This window comes from Silurus meridionalis, chromosome 14 (genome assembly GCF_014805685.1).
Source record: "Silurus meridionalis isolate SWU-2019-XX chromosome 14, ASM1480568v1, whole genome shotgun sequence".
In the NCBI taxonomy this organism is placed as follows: domain Eukaryota; kingdom Metazoa; phylum Chordata; class Actinopteri; order Siluriformes; family Siluridae; genus Silurus; species Silurus meridionalis.
This window is the reverse complement of record NC_060897.1, coordinates 5,657,433-5,671,931: the sequence shown is the minus strand read 5'-3', so window position 1 is coordinate 5,671,931 and position 14,499 is coordinate 5,657,433. Positions and strand designations below refer to the sequence as shown.

Sequence of the window (14,499 nt, the reverse complement as noted above, 5' to 3'; positions counted from 1 at the left end):
CATTTCTGGATTATAATATTGGACAGTGAGAGTTCTGTCCCTTCAGGAGGCATTCAGGGTCTTTAGGTTAAAAACAGCAGTTTCTTGAACATTCTTTGTGGCTTTTTTTTCTTGCTAACACACAATGTTTATCACTGTCACAGCTTTTATCCTCGTTCTTGCTTTTACTCTCTCAAGCTTCAAGAGTCTCGACATGTTTATATGCACTGACCTTCAGCTTAGACTGCCTGAGGAGCTGCTTTCTACATCTGCACTAAATAACCAGATGGCAATGATTTCTACTCCGTCCTTTCGGTTGTCTCTTGTATGTCCAGGAATACGGGACAGAAAAGACAGACTGTTACAAAGCAGCCCAAATTTGTGCAAACACTTTTTAGTTGAACCCTTTTGGTTGAGCTGGCAACACAAGAAAGGAATTAAGAAGCTTTTTCTTTTCTTTTTCTCTTACATTTTTTTTATTTATTAGATCTCGAATTTATCCTTATGCACTAAATATTGTACTGTAGGAAAGTTTTAGCCTTCCTTATAAAAATATAGTTAAAGTTTGGACTGAGAAAAATATGTGTCAGTAGTGTGGCATTAAGGAGCTTACTTGAAGCACTATTAAACTAAATATAACCTTTTTGCAGATTGCACACAGACTGCAACTAATCACTGAGGGTTAAAATCTTAATAAGCAAGGGATTTTTATGTAGCAGGATTTTCACATTTTCATGAAAACCCCTGGCTTTCTTTAAACCAACGAGGTGATTTTTCAAAGTTTGGAAATTGGCTCTGTTTACAAGAAAGATGTTTTCTGCGATTTGCGATGAATCTCCGCAGGGGTGTAAAAACGGCGACCTTTGAACCGGATCTTCGTCTTCGGGCAGAGGGTGAAGTCTGCAGGAACCAAATCTGGTGAGTAGGGTGGGTGCAGAAGTGAAATCATGTGGATAGTTCTCCGACGATCATCATGCACAAGTTGCCGAATGACATCAACATTTTCGGGGGACGAGCTCATTGAAGGTCTTCCTGATCTCTCGTCATCTTCCAGTGATGTTTGAACGACTCATTGCAGCATTGCTGTATGTCAAACGTATTTCATGTGAAACGTCTCTGTGGAAGATTTGCTCTTCGTTCTAACTTGCTGTCTATGAGCAAACTTGGTAACGCACGTGGTCAGGACAGCACAAGTTCGCACCGTTAGTCTGGAAACCTTTCGATGCCACATCATTATAATCAAATTTTGGAAGCATCAATGTTTTGCTGATGGGATTCATTTTTATGTATTTGATTATGTATGTGTTAATTGCTAAAATAGATTCAAGTGACTCAAACATTTAGTCAATTGTGAGTACTTGAGTACTTTTCCACTGACCATTCATAGTATTCAGGATTCTGACAGTAACAGCCAATCATAAATCAGGGCATCATTCGGTTTATTTGGCTGCTCTTGCTTTACAAATGATTGCAAGCATCTGTTATGTTAATGGCAGTGGTCTGAAGTGGCTAATTCTATACAGTTTGTTTTGGGAAACATTATTGTGCTGAAACTGTGCTTTGAACCACATAATAACATAGTTTAACTGTGCGTCACACAAATCCGACATCATAACAACAGGATTTAATTATTTCCAGGTTTTATTTTTATTTTTTTTATACCTTTGTGAACCAAAAATTTCACACTGAGACTTTCTGCCACTGGTTTTCCACCATACCTGAAGGCCTTTATTGGAGTGAAAATAGTTTCTGCTTTCTACTGAAAATCTTCTTCACTGCAAGACCATTGTGCTTTCACTCTGGTGCCAGATGAATCCGCCAGATGCTCAGCAAGGATTTGTCTACATTTTCTTCCATTGCATATGGAATGGCCTTTAACTATTGTCCCTCTGGTGGAGACGGTTTTTTAGGGTGTTTTACTGCTTCATTTCCCCTTTTTTCTTGATTTCTTTGACAGTTCGAACATCTTGAAAATCTAGTTTGCTTTCTGAATTCTTTTCAATAAATGTTATAGCTTAAGGCAGTTGTTCTCAAAGTGGTCAGGGATCGGTGAAGCATAGCCAGGGGGTTCATGATTCTGCTTTTGTTACAGTGGTAGAAATAACAACCCACATAATGATAATATCATTAATATATGTAGGGTTTATCAGACCTAATGAGTGTTCTGTTGAGTCAGGAATGGAAAGCTGTTTGGCTTCAAAACCTATTATTTTCAAAAAGAAAAAAATAATTCAATAATGTTTTTGAAATAAATCCGTAATCATGTGATCAGTGGACTGTAGATTTCATGGTCTGGTTACAAAAAAATGAAGAAATTCTGTTGTAAAACCCTTCTTTGAGGCGGTACAGACAGCCGTTGGAATTACCATATGTGCTAACTTCCCTCATGGGATTTGGCTAATCATTGGCTTATTAGGCTGAATCTAGTGCCTTGGTGTTGTAATAATATTTAAATGTATTGTTTTATTGACTACCATGATGCTTTAATATAATTCTAAGTAGTTCTGATCGTAGTATCTACAGTACTCTTCCATTAAAAAGTGGTCTCGGTTTGATGTAGTCTTATATGTGTATTAAATTACGGGGACATTTTTTATGTGTAGCCTTAACTGGTTAAAAATATCCCTCCAAATTTGAAATGAAACCTACACCACTGCTGAGCAAGGATGAGTAAAATGAGGCTAGCAGTCTAATAGAGTTGGAGGAGATGCCAATAAATGCTGTGAGGGGTCCAGGAAATGTTCTGTGTCATGTCCTGGAGTCCAGGAGGTGTCTATAATTATGTATTTAAGCAATCAGCAGTCTGCAGAGAGGAATGACATCAGTTGTATCACTGACATTTTACAGTAAACTGATATGATATATGATGTAAATTTTCAACCCAAAAAATGTTCCATCTAAACCTTTATTTATCCTAATTTGCCCCTGTGGTGAAGCAGAATTCTTGCTTGTCAGCCATTTTGGTAGTATTAAAAATGCCTCACACTAGTTCTCTTAACACATAGTCCTATGGTGTCTGTGCAATGTCTATACATACGAGTACGTAAGCTATACATATTGTGGTTATTGTGTATCATTACCAAGTAAGGAATGGTTTTAGCTCAGGTTTTGACCAGTGTATATACTGTATATATATATATATATATATATATATATATATATATATATATATATATATATATATATACTGTATATATACTGTATATACTGTATATTTGTCTGTTTTCTTCATTATACCGAAGAAGAGCGTATGTGCCACTTTATAAGCTGTGTGCTTCTTTCCTGATCAGAAAAGACACCAAGGGCATCGTAGATCGCGTCTCAAAACTCTCCGAGAATTAATTCAGGCATGTTAAAAATCTAACATATTTCTGTGGTTGCATTTAAATACTTCTCCCACTTTTGCAACATACAATCAAACGTAAAAATCCAAAGTATCCAGAATTCAGTACTTTCAATCACATTAATAGTGCACTACATTTTCCATGTTTTCCACACTAATTATATTTAATTAATGCAAACTAGACCAATTGAAAATGCATTCAAATTGAGCAATGTTTTAAAATTCTATTAAAACAAAAGGTCTGAAATATTTTCTTCCAAAGTTTTTCTTCCAAAACAAACCCCTTAACCAAGTCACACAGGTGCATTCATCTAAAATCTTACCACAGTTAAGAGAAAATTTAATTTCCACTTATAGGTCTTTCCAGCAAAAAAAAAAATGCCCAAAGACTTGATGGAAATTATGGTTTGAGTAGTAGGACATCTGATAGACCAAACAATGAAGAAAACACCTTTGAGATTTGGATTGAGTAGGTTAAAATAGGTCGAATACGTTTGGACATTGGGTTGCTCTCTGCGGTTGCCGTGTTGTTGAGTTCTATGCCGCAGTTTAAAGGAAAATTCTCTGTGAAAGGAATCACCGTATCCAATCTATCAATCACACATCATCTGCCTCCAAGAAACTAATGGAAGTTCCACTTAACCTGCCAGGGCCAGTCCTGTTTCTCATCTTCCCTTGCTGAAAACCAAACTCTGCAATAGATTTACCACAACACTAATGTGACAGCTTTTCAACATACAACAGCACACACCAATACCCTTTATCCTTTGAAAAACAGTAATGCTATTTTTTTTGCCCTCCTGCAAATATAATTATAGTCTGTCTCACCAGCACACACACCCTGACTAAATGTTATTTTCTCTCTCTTGTAGACTCTTAGAAGACTGGAGTCATATCGTTTACCATATTCTAGTATTTAAGTCTCCTACAGTCCTTATGGTATTTGAAATACATAGAAGCAAATATTTTGAAATAACCATATGTCAGTCATGTGACAACACACTGACCACTGACCTACTAACGATGCCTGAGTGTGTCTGTTCTTTTTCCTTTTTTTATGCTGAAACCTAACTGTTAATACTGTGGTAATAGTGTGTGTGTGTGTGTGTGTGTGTGTGTGTGTGTGTGTGTGTGTGTGTGTCATATAGGACTTACAGACTTCATGACATCTTTTGAGAGTTTAATAATGTGAAAAAATCTATAAATGAATTTTTAAAAATGTATAATGCATTTTTGTACACTGTATGTTATATTTACATGCTTAATTAAAACTATATTCTTTAAAAATATATAAAACCAAAATACATTGATAGGTGTGTGTGTGTGTGTGTGTGTGTGTGTGTGTGTGTGTGTGTGTGTGCGGTCTGCCCACAGGCCTGTTGGACGATGAGAATGTGCGTATGATGCTGCAAGGCACCAGGATGGTTAAAGTACGTTCACCACGCTGGCAGAAACACCGGGGCTTTAGGCTGCTGGAGGACTGTGTCACCGTGTGGTGTGAGTCCAGCAAAACCTCACACAAAGCCAAGAGACGTCAGACCTGTGAGTGTTTTACACACACACACACACACACACACACATACACACACACATCGTATACCTATATAATTTACTACAAAATTTAACTTTGAATTGAAAAGCTCAAACTTTTAATGATTAAAGCAGAGATTACAGAGATAAAACGGTAATAAAAGAATGTATAAGATGGCACGAGGAAGAAACTTTGAGATGCACCAGACTCAAAAGGGAACCCATCCTCATCTAGGTGTCACTGAATGTCCATTCCTTATAGTTGAATCATTGTTGAAGTGTGCTGTTCAATCTGCTTAAATGCAAACATGTTCATGTAACCTGTGGTCCTGAGCCATTGTAGTAGATTGTTTATATAATTTAAAGTCCAAATCCATCCGCCAAAGTCCTTCAGTTTCTCAGTAACTTCATGAATCTTTATTCAGTTGATGTGGAACCATCCCCAGCTGCACAGAGCGGTCTCTATTTGAAGAGAACTTCATGTAGAGGTAGGGCATCAGAATAAATCAGGCAGATCCAAAGAGAAGAAAGAGACAGGATCACTGGTACCTTAAAAGTCTGTTTAACGAGAGAGAAGGAGAGTATAGCGGTGACAGGGAGAGAGTAATACGGATTGTTAAGCATTCTTATTGTTTCATATATCTTCAGAAAAGGGGGATTAATTAATAAATTTATTATAAGCCACTGTCCCAGGTCACTAAATAGTCATTAATAGTAAGTGCAACAAACATAAGTATAATAATGTGTTCTGGATTTAGACCCTGTAGAAATATCAATAGTACAGGTAGAGTCTGGTATGTCACACTTAAAAAGATGTTGTTCAATTTTTTCAGCATGACTTGTTATGTTTTAGAGAACAAGCAACATTCCAGTGCTGCAGGATGGAATTTACATTCCTACATTAAGGAAGCTGAAAACTGTCTCTTTATCAGATGTAGCAGACTCATCAGCACCAATCAGAACGTAAACATCTGACTTAATGCCTGCAAGTTGTGTTTAGCTGGATTAGTTTCTGTCTTACATACAAACTCGTTTGAGTTCTAAAAGTGGAAGTAAACTAACTGAGAACAAAATGCCACATAGGATATTTACAACATTTAACATCTAGCTATGACTTTGTGTTTAAAATTTGCTTCCTGGATTCACTTTGTTGAAAGTATGTATGAAGAGACAAGGAGGATCTGTCTCTCTCTGTTAAAAAAGACCTACCATAAGAATTTCTTTGTAAGGGTTTAAAATCAGCAGGGGATCAAATAATTATTTCCCCAACTGTAAGAGGAATAACATGATGTGAAATTCCATTGTGTTTTATTAATAGTAATCAAATTTGGCACTGTAACTACACATGAACCTTAATCACTTCAGATCTGTCCAGTCCTCCACTACGCGGAAGCCTCGACGTATTTGCAAACACGGAAAATATGATTTCATCTTTAAATCTGCCTGCGAGTAATGATGATTATTTACTGTCCATCGTACCATCTGTTGCCTCGAAGGTTTGTTCCATTTCACTATAGCCTGATAGATGTTCTGACGCTGGGTTCGTTTCCAAGAGTGTTGAATCCTGTTTGAGTTTTGTGTAGTAAATAAAGGCTTTTGTATGAGTTGTAAACATTAGCGAGTTCTTCTTATTTACTTTAAAGAGCTGTAAATGACCCTAAAAAGATGAAGTCATGTATTTGGTGAATGTCATGTACACACAGTGATTCATGAAGCAAGGTCGTGTTATTTTCTGTGCTCTCTCGAGGAAAATTTTATATAAATGTGTATTGAGAAAAGACAATATTTCACTGTTGTAATACCTCTTTTTATGCTAGTAATGAGGACAAACTAGGAAGGTGGTAGCTAACTGTTTTAGGCATTGGACTTTAGATCCTTGTGGACATGAGTTCAAATCCCAGCTACACTAAACTGCTCCTGGGCTTTTCGGTAAGTTCTTTAACCCCATGACTGCTTTGTTGTATGAATGAGATAAATGTAAGTTGCTCTGAATAAGGGTGTCTGCCAAATGCCACAAATGTAAGTATACTTGAACACATCTTACACAGCTTTGTCTTCAAAATAGCTGAATCCCAATTAGACTTTTTAAAGTCAAGATTTGTTTTGAATGCCTGCTTTGACCTCGCTGTTCCATTTACAGAGGGTCTTGTGCTGTAAAACATAAAAATAAAAACCTGACCCTAGTATATTAATTGGTTAAATAGCTAACAGAATTGGCACATAATTAGAATTTGTCTAACATTAGCTTTAACTTTAGTAGCTGGAAAAGTTTGGCTATGCTAATGTTACATCAGTAATATATTTTGTCATAAATCAAACCAAATGCTAGCAAGCTGAAAAATATTAGCATGATGTATTGTGTAAACCAACAGCCATGTTTACAGGTATAGATAACATAGCTAACAATTCTGTCAATTAAAACGATTAGCTATTTATAAAGCTTTAAAATGAGCTAATAATATTTTTCTTTCCAAACCTATGGCCAGTGCAATTAGGAAATTAACTAATATTGACCAATATTGCATGAAAACTAGCCAAAATTAGCTGTTTTGTTATGTGAACCTGAAACCAATGTCAACTGAAAACTAGCTAATATTGGGTTAATTATTGTACTAAACCTATGCAAATGATTCTAGAAAACTAGCGAACACTAGAGTAATGCCAATGTTAATCATTAGATCAGTTATTGTGCTGTACTCTCTAAACTTTGAGGTATAATATTTCATGGGATCGCCTAAACCCTATGGAGACTATACATCATTCTGAAGCTCTAAGCCTCAAGCAGCGATTTCAGATCAATGGAAAACGTATAACGAATGTTTTTTGCTGAATTTGTGTAAGCAGTACACAACAACATGCATAAAAAAATGCACTACTTACATTATTATTGTAATAACGAGTCACAAACACATCCACTGCTCCAAATCCCGGTTTATTAGGAAAGATGAGGCTCCACTGAACAACATGCCGTAAAGCAGTTTTGCTCCAACCAAACAATTGTGTTGTAATTTAGATGCTTATTCTTTTGTTTACGTCACAGAACTTCAGCTGGTGTTTGTGTGTATATATTTCGGAATAACTTTCGCATAAAAAAACGACATCTTGCTGGTAGAATATAGTGTTATAAAACGCTTGAGACCACAAAATATTAAAATTTTTAAAAAAGTAATAGAGGCGTAGTCTTTGGTTGAGTCTCCACTATAGGCAGGTGCCATGACGATGCATTACCACAAATTATTGACATGATCCAATCTTGCTTCAGTTATACTCAGAGTATTGAGCCTTTATATATAAGGTATTGTCAAAAGTTCAGGTTTGCTTTTTACCTAGTCATTGTAAACGATTGTTAGCTCTCTTGTGCCTGTTTTTCTTTGACTGTTTACTCAGGCGGTTGCTCGTATTGAGTTCTGCTCATAATCTCGTTTGAGAGTGGAAAAACTTGAATACCTTCTGCCAGGGCTGCCTCAGTTATGCACAGGAATGCTATGGCACAGATCGGACCTTCTCACCCACAGCTTTCATATGTGCACCATACACAGTGGAAACAAACTTTTGTGAACAGTTTGTGGTTTGGAAAGAAGTGAAGCAAATAAAACCACAGATCATAGACACACTAGCCCAGGCAGTTTTTTTTGCCAATTTTCTGTCACTGTCTTTCTCTCTTTTTCTCACACACAGAAACAAGCGAAGGTTTGAATTTAAAGGGTAACACTATATTTACAGCTATCTCATACACATGTTCTCTCAGACACTCATTCTTTTAATACTTTAATGCACCCCGTTTGCCAGTTCTTAGCAACCCAACACACATCTGCGTCACTTAGCACACTCAGGATAGAACGATGGAGGTCATGTGCCTTTCCAGTTCTAATTTTAATCTATTAAATTTATGTGGCACCTTCGAGAATTTGTTTAAAATAAAAGGCAGTTCTAGGTCAGGTAGTTATAACATGTCGTAAACACTATTTTGGTGGTGCCCAGTATTTATTTCATGCCAGTCAAGTTGATGTTGACTCAGCATAAGGAAAACCAGATCTGACAAGAATCCTCAAAACTGTTTGACACACTGTTTCTCACTTTGCAGTGCAAGCAAAGGAGCTGATATGTCCATTAACAAAACATGTGATTATAAATATTAAGAAATCATGTATGTACACTTATTATTGATTTTTTAATGTCCAGGAAATGATTAAATCATCCCCTTGCTTTTCTGCCTTCCACAATTTGCTAGCTTGCTTGATAATTTAAAGTAAACTTGAATGACACACACATGATTTATGATGAGCAGGCTTTTAATACTGGTTGGCAGATCTTCCGTGACATTGTGTTCCTTGGGGCGTTAATAGTAGTGTAGGTAGGCGAGGTTTGCAGAAAACTTTATGTTGTGATTACTGAAAACATGACTGACATGTGACACATTACATCAGTCAGAGAAAGGACTTAGCGAGCAGTCATTTAGCGAGCTAATCCACAACAGTGTTATGAAACTTGTTCAGCTTGTCATTTAATCCTTGTCATTAGTAAATGTTTTAAATAAATGGTAAGCATTATATTATGGTCTGGTTTTTGTTTAGCTAGGTTTGGGCAGTTAGCTGTGTTTACCTTCTTTGGTGAAATTGAGCTAGCAAATGTAACTACGCAGATACTCACTAATTCCGTCCACCAGGTTTTCTCTTACTTATAAGGAGACATTATAAGGGAAATTTAACAGCAGGCCAGACCAGCAGATGAAACAGATAAAGCTGAGCACAATGATATTTAGATATAGTTTCATGACATGCACCTGGTTTCCTGCTATCTATTATTAATCCTTTGGCATATCATTCATAATGGATTTAAAACCGCTGGGCCTCTTTTGCAACATTCTAAAACTGCGCCCGCCCAAGTCGGTTTTACTGGGTCGGTTCTGAACATGTACATGTAGAAATATTTGAATCCAAACAGAGCAATCCCTGAAGGAGTTCATTTAAGGACCATCAAAATGTCTTCAGTGTGTGTGTGTAGTGTGTAGTTTTGGTTAATGAAATCGAAAGCCTTATTGTGAGATGTATTGATATAGAGATTCACTATATTGCCAAAAGTATTTGGTCACCTGGTCATCAGAATGATATGTGATTTTTGAGCTTTGCATTCCACATTTAGTCCCAATTTTCTTTTATAATTGCCTCCACTCTTCTGGGAAGATGTTCCACCACATTTTGGATTGTGCGTATGGATATTTGTGTTTATCAGCCACAAGGGTGTTACAAAAGGCAGGTACTGATGTAGGTGAGGTGAGGGGGCCTGTGGTGCCATCAGCGTTCACATTCTTTCCAAAGATTTTCAGTAGGGATAAGTTCAGAGCTCTATAGCAGGCAGATCAAGATCTTCCTCTCCAAAGCATGTAAACCAGATCTTCAAGGAGCTCACTTTGTGCACAAGGGCATTGCCATGCTGGAACAGGTTTGGGTTTGTATAATTGTATCTTCTTAATTGGGGTACTTCCCTAACTAGATATAATATCTCAGTACACCAATAGTGCCTAATATGAATGTAGAGTTGCTCGCACATTTAAAAAAAAAAGAGTGCATACATTCCTTCATACTTCCTGAAGCTACAATCATTAACATGAAAGGAAAACTAAAAACATTTTTCTGCACACCTATATTTATTTGTGATGGCTGTGACAGCATGTCGTAAATCTGGTAGCTGGCACAATCGTTCATTCCTCTCTCGCTAAATGTTAACCAGTGTGTCATCATTATTGACACCTTTATAGGAAGGTGTTACAAACATGGATTAGCTCTGTTCACAGGTCAGAGTAACCTCATTTACATTCATTCACACTAATAATACAATATCAATATTATAAAATATAGTTATTATAAGATACTGAGGAATTTAAAGAAAAATAAACACTTCACATACACAATATGGAAATGGACAAAAGCATCAGGGCACCTAACTCTTCTGGCCATATGTGGTTCTTCCCCAAACTGTTTCCACAATGCTGGAGGTAGTTGTATTGAAAGTCTTTGGAAAAGGTAGCATCAGATTGTTCCCTCCAAATCTGGTCCAGCATGACAAGGCCCCTGTGCACAAAGCTAAATTCCTGAAGATATGCTTTACATGGTTTGGAGTAAAAGATCTTGAGAGTTCTGACCTCAACCCCTTTTTAACACCTTGGGTTAAATTGGAATAATTTTGCTACAATTTTCATAGTCATGAAAATAAAGAAAACTCTTTGAATGAGAAGGTGTGTCCAAACTTTTGGTCTGTACTGTATGTGGTCTCTACTTTTCGTGCCTCAGTGCATTATTTACAGACGTCATTTCCAGTGGCATTGACACAGTGACTAAAATCAGAACCCATACATATGCTGGGAATTAGTTTTATTTTTTGCCACCCTCGATCTTTTGGAGTTCAGTAAAACCCCGTTGTACGAGCAACCTATAGTACGAGCAAACGGAGATACGAGCAAACTCGCTCGCAAAATTTTACCCTATTTCACGAGCAAATTTCCAAGGCACGAGCAAACCCAGGCTGCCGGTTCACGTTTTCAGCGGAGGGAAGCATCAGTCGCTTAGTTGATGACGTATCACTCGGTCGCTCTCGTTGTTCAGTGCAGCAAAAACTTAACTTTTTTTAGTTTTATTTTTTTATTTCACTAGAAATCTTAAAAAATGTCTCCCAAGAAAATCAGTGATGGTGCTGTGAAAACGAAAGTAAATAGAATTACCATGGAAACCAAGAAGGTTTCAAGCGTGATGTGCGTCTCACACTCGCAATCAACCACTACCACATGGATAAGTGTTAAATTATGTTTACATTACGGTAATTTGCAGTGTATTTGTTTGTTAAAATAGGCTACAAATACTTTTTAAGTGCAGAAATGAGTGATCGAATGAGGTCTCGGAACGGATTAAATCACTTTTACATTCATTCTTATGGGGAAAATCAGTTCGAACGTACGAGCAAAGTTTCAAGAACGAATTATGCTCGTACAACGGGATTTTACTGTACATGATAGTATGATGGTGGGTTAAAATCGTAAAAAAAGCATTTTTAAAGCAGGTTAATAGACACGTATCAGTATGACGAGTCTGACTGGATTCTTCATTGACAGGTGCTTTAATATGAAACAACAAGCATACATGAACGAATAAAATGTTTTGGAGATTTTATTTCCTGTTACTAAATGATTTGGCAACATTATTCACTGCATTTTTTCATCTGGTACCATAGACTTTATGCTATTATTATGGCGTGTGTTTAGACAAACAGCCTCAATGGGCAAGCTGTCTGTGGAGGGATTTCTGGCTTAGAGAAGGAAGAAATAGCAAACAGACAAAAGGTCCACTGAATTACCGCGTTTTATTTTCACTAAGGACTAGTTTTGTAACATGCCAACAGATGGCAGCACAAGGCTGCACGCACAATCCCAGGGAGCGCCGACCTACATAACTCAGTGTACCAAAATACATCATCCTGTGTACATCAAGAGCTGTGCAACTGGTGCTTATCTGTGATTTCATCAGGATAATGCACCCTGTCATGAGCTCTCCTAAACCACAAGCTTTTCGCCATAAACAACACATGCTTACTTCTGCATTCACACTACTCGCTAGAGTTGGCTTCTGCGGACTTCCCCCATTCCCGAAAATAAAGATCCAGCTCAATGGTGGCCGGTTTGATACCACTGCGTGGCGATCCAGCAGGAATCGCTTGACACTATTCGGAAAAAAGACGTCCAGGAAACATTCCAGAAGTGGCAGGAACACACGTGGCACTGTACAAAGCAACAATTTTGAAGGTGTTAGTGTGTAGACGTAGATAAATAACATACTTTCTTGTAAACAGAGCTAGTCTCGAAGATTTTTGATACCATCTCGTGTGTGATATTTCAATCAAAAGTATACGGGGTATCTATGGAACTAGTGTCTGAAGTAGCATGTCTGAAAACTATACACGCTACACTTTTCAGGCTTTCAGATCAAAGGCAAATAATCATGTGTGTGTGTCTTCGTCTAAGTGGGCAAAATGGGTTTTTTCTGTAGGGTCAACAGTTGAAGGAGTTCATTGTTAGAAAACATCAAAACAAAAATCCCTTCTACCACTGACTGCAGAGCAGCTACATTAAGAATGAACTGAATTCATGGGGAAACATCAAGACTCTCTGAACTGATTGTGGAACAGATTTGTGCAGTCAGCAGTGCGATGAAAACTGAAACTCAGCTGCTGAACAGATCTGGTGAGAGGTGGGGCATGACCCATGAGGAGGCACACATAAATACACACACATACAGTTTGCACCCTGAAGTCATCACACTGCCTCTGTCATGATGTTCAGTGATTCAAGTGCCACAGAATCTCATTGTTATACTGGTCAGTTATCTGGCTTATGTAACCGCTTAGCTACTTACGATTGACAACTTCGGCTACTCAAGTGTTTTAGTGTGACAAACATGAGCTACAGTACATCTAAAAGTAAATATATCTACCTAAATATGTGCTTATGTTAACTACAGTTAATGAATAAGCAATTAGTAAAATATGTCTAATATATGTCTCAATTTTGTCTTTTCATTTTTCTTCATTCTCTGTATTTCAGTCTGTGTAACGGAGGTGGAGTGCGTGCGGGAGGGCTGCCAGTCCGAGTGCCTGCGCCGGCTCGCCGATTCGGTTCCCGATTCTCAGTGTTTCACACTGGTGTTTCGTGGCGCGAGAAAGAGTCTGGACCTGTGCTGCTCATCACGCGAGGAGGCACAATGGTGGGTTCGGGGTATCCGAACTCTCAAAGACCGTGTCTCCAACATGAGCCAGAAGGAGAAGCTTGATCAATATCCTTCAGCTTTGCTTTCACTTTGTAGCTGTTTGCATTTGTAAACCAAGTGGGTGTTGATTGTTGGAGTGTCAGGTCACAGATTTCCTGGTTTGTCTGTTTTTCATGTGTTCTTAACCAGTGTTGCAATCAGGCAGATCGATTTGTGCAATTGCTTTTAATGCAACAGCAAGGCGAAAGTCCAGATCTTGTTCTTTCCACTGATTTTGCAGTCAGATAAACACGAATACGTGCCACATGTTCAGTGAAATGCGTTGGAGTGTAATGAAGCTGTGGTTTAGCAACAATTGATGTAGCCAGTTATAAAACATTTCACTCCAGAAATTTTCTGAGCCACAATAATTGCGCCTTTTATATTCCCGGCCAATATATTTACAATTATAGTGTTTATTTACCTATGTGACTGGTTCTACTAATGTTAGGTTGTATATGTTTTAAAAATAACATTCCTGCAACGTTCTCAAATGTTACACAGTAGTTTTTTTGCTTCAAACATTGTTGTAAAGTTAACCGGTGTTAAGGAAACATGCATTAAGGTTTCTTTTCATTGTTATATAAACAGGTGTTAGCTCAGGCACTTTTGCTCAGATGGTCATGAGTTCAAATCCCAGCACCACAAAGCTGCCACTGTTGGGCCCTTAAGAATGGCCCTTAACCCTCAATTGCTTTGTTGTAAGTTGCTATGGATAAGTGTGTCTACAAAATGCCATAAATATAAACACCTTACACCCAGAAAACTTATTTCTATGCATATAGAATGTATCTCACAAAAGTGAGTACACCCCTCACATTTCAGCAATCATTTCATTATGTTCTCAAGGGACAA

The 14,499-nt window shown here is 37.6% G+C and overlaps 1 protein-coding gene across 1 annotated transcript in view; it reads left to right on the top strand.

Moving 5' to 3' along the window:
* The window catches only part of plcd3a (phospholipase C, delta 3a), a 32,109-nt gene that overhangs the window by 7,566 nt on the left and 10,044 nt on the right, over positions 1–14,499 (top strand). The window contains exons 2-3 of the mRNA XM_046866033.1: positions 4,697–4,864; positions 13,443–13,671. Of these exons, the coding sequence (XP_046721989.1) occupies positions 4,697–4,864; positions 13,443–13,671 (397 nt within the window). The remainder of the gene's footprint in view (positions 1–4,696; positions 4,865–13,442; positions 13,672–14,499) is intronic.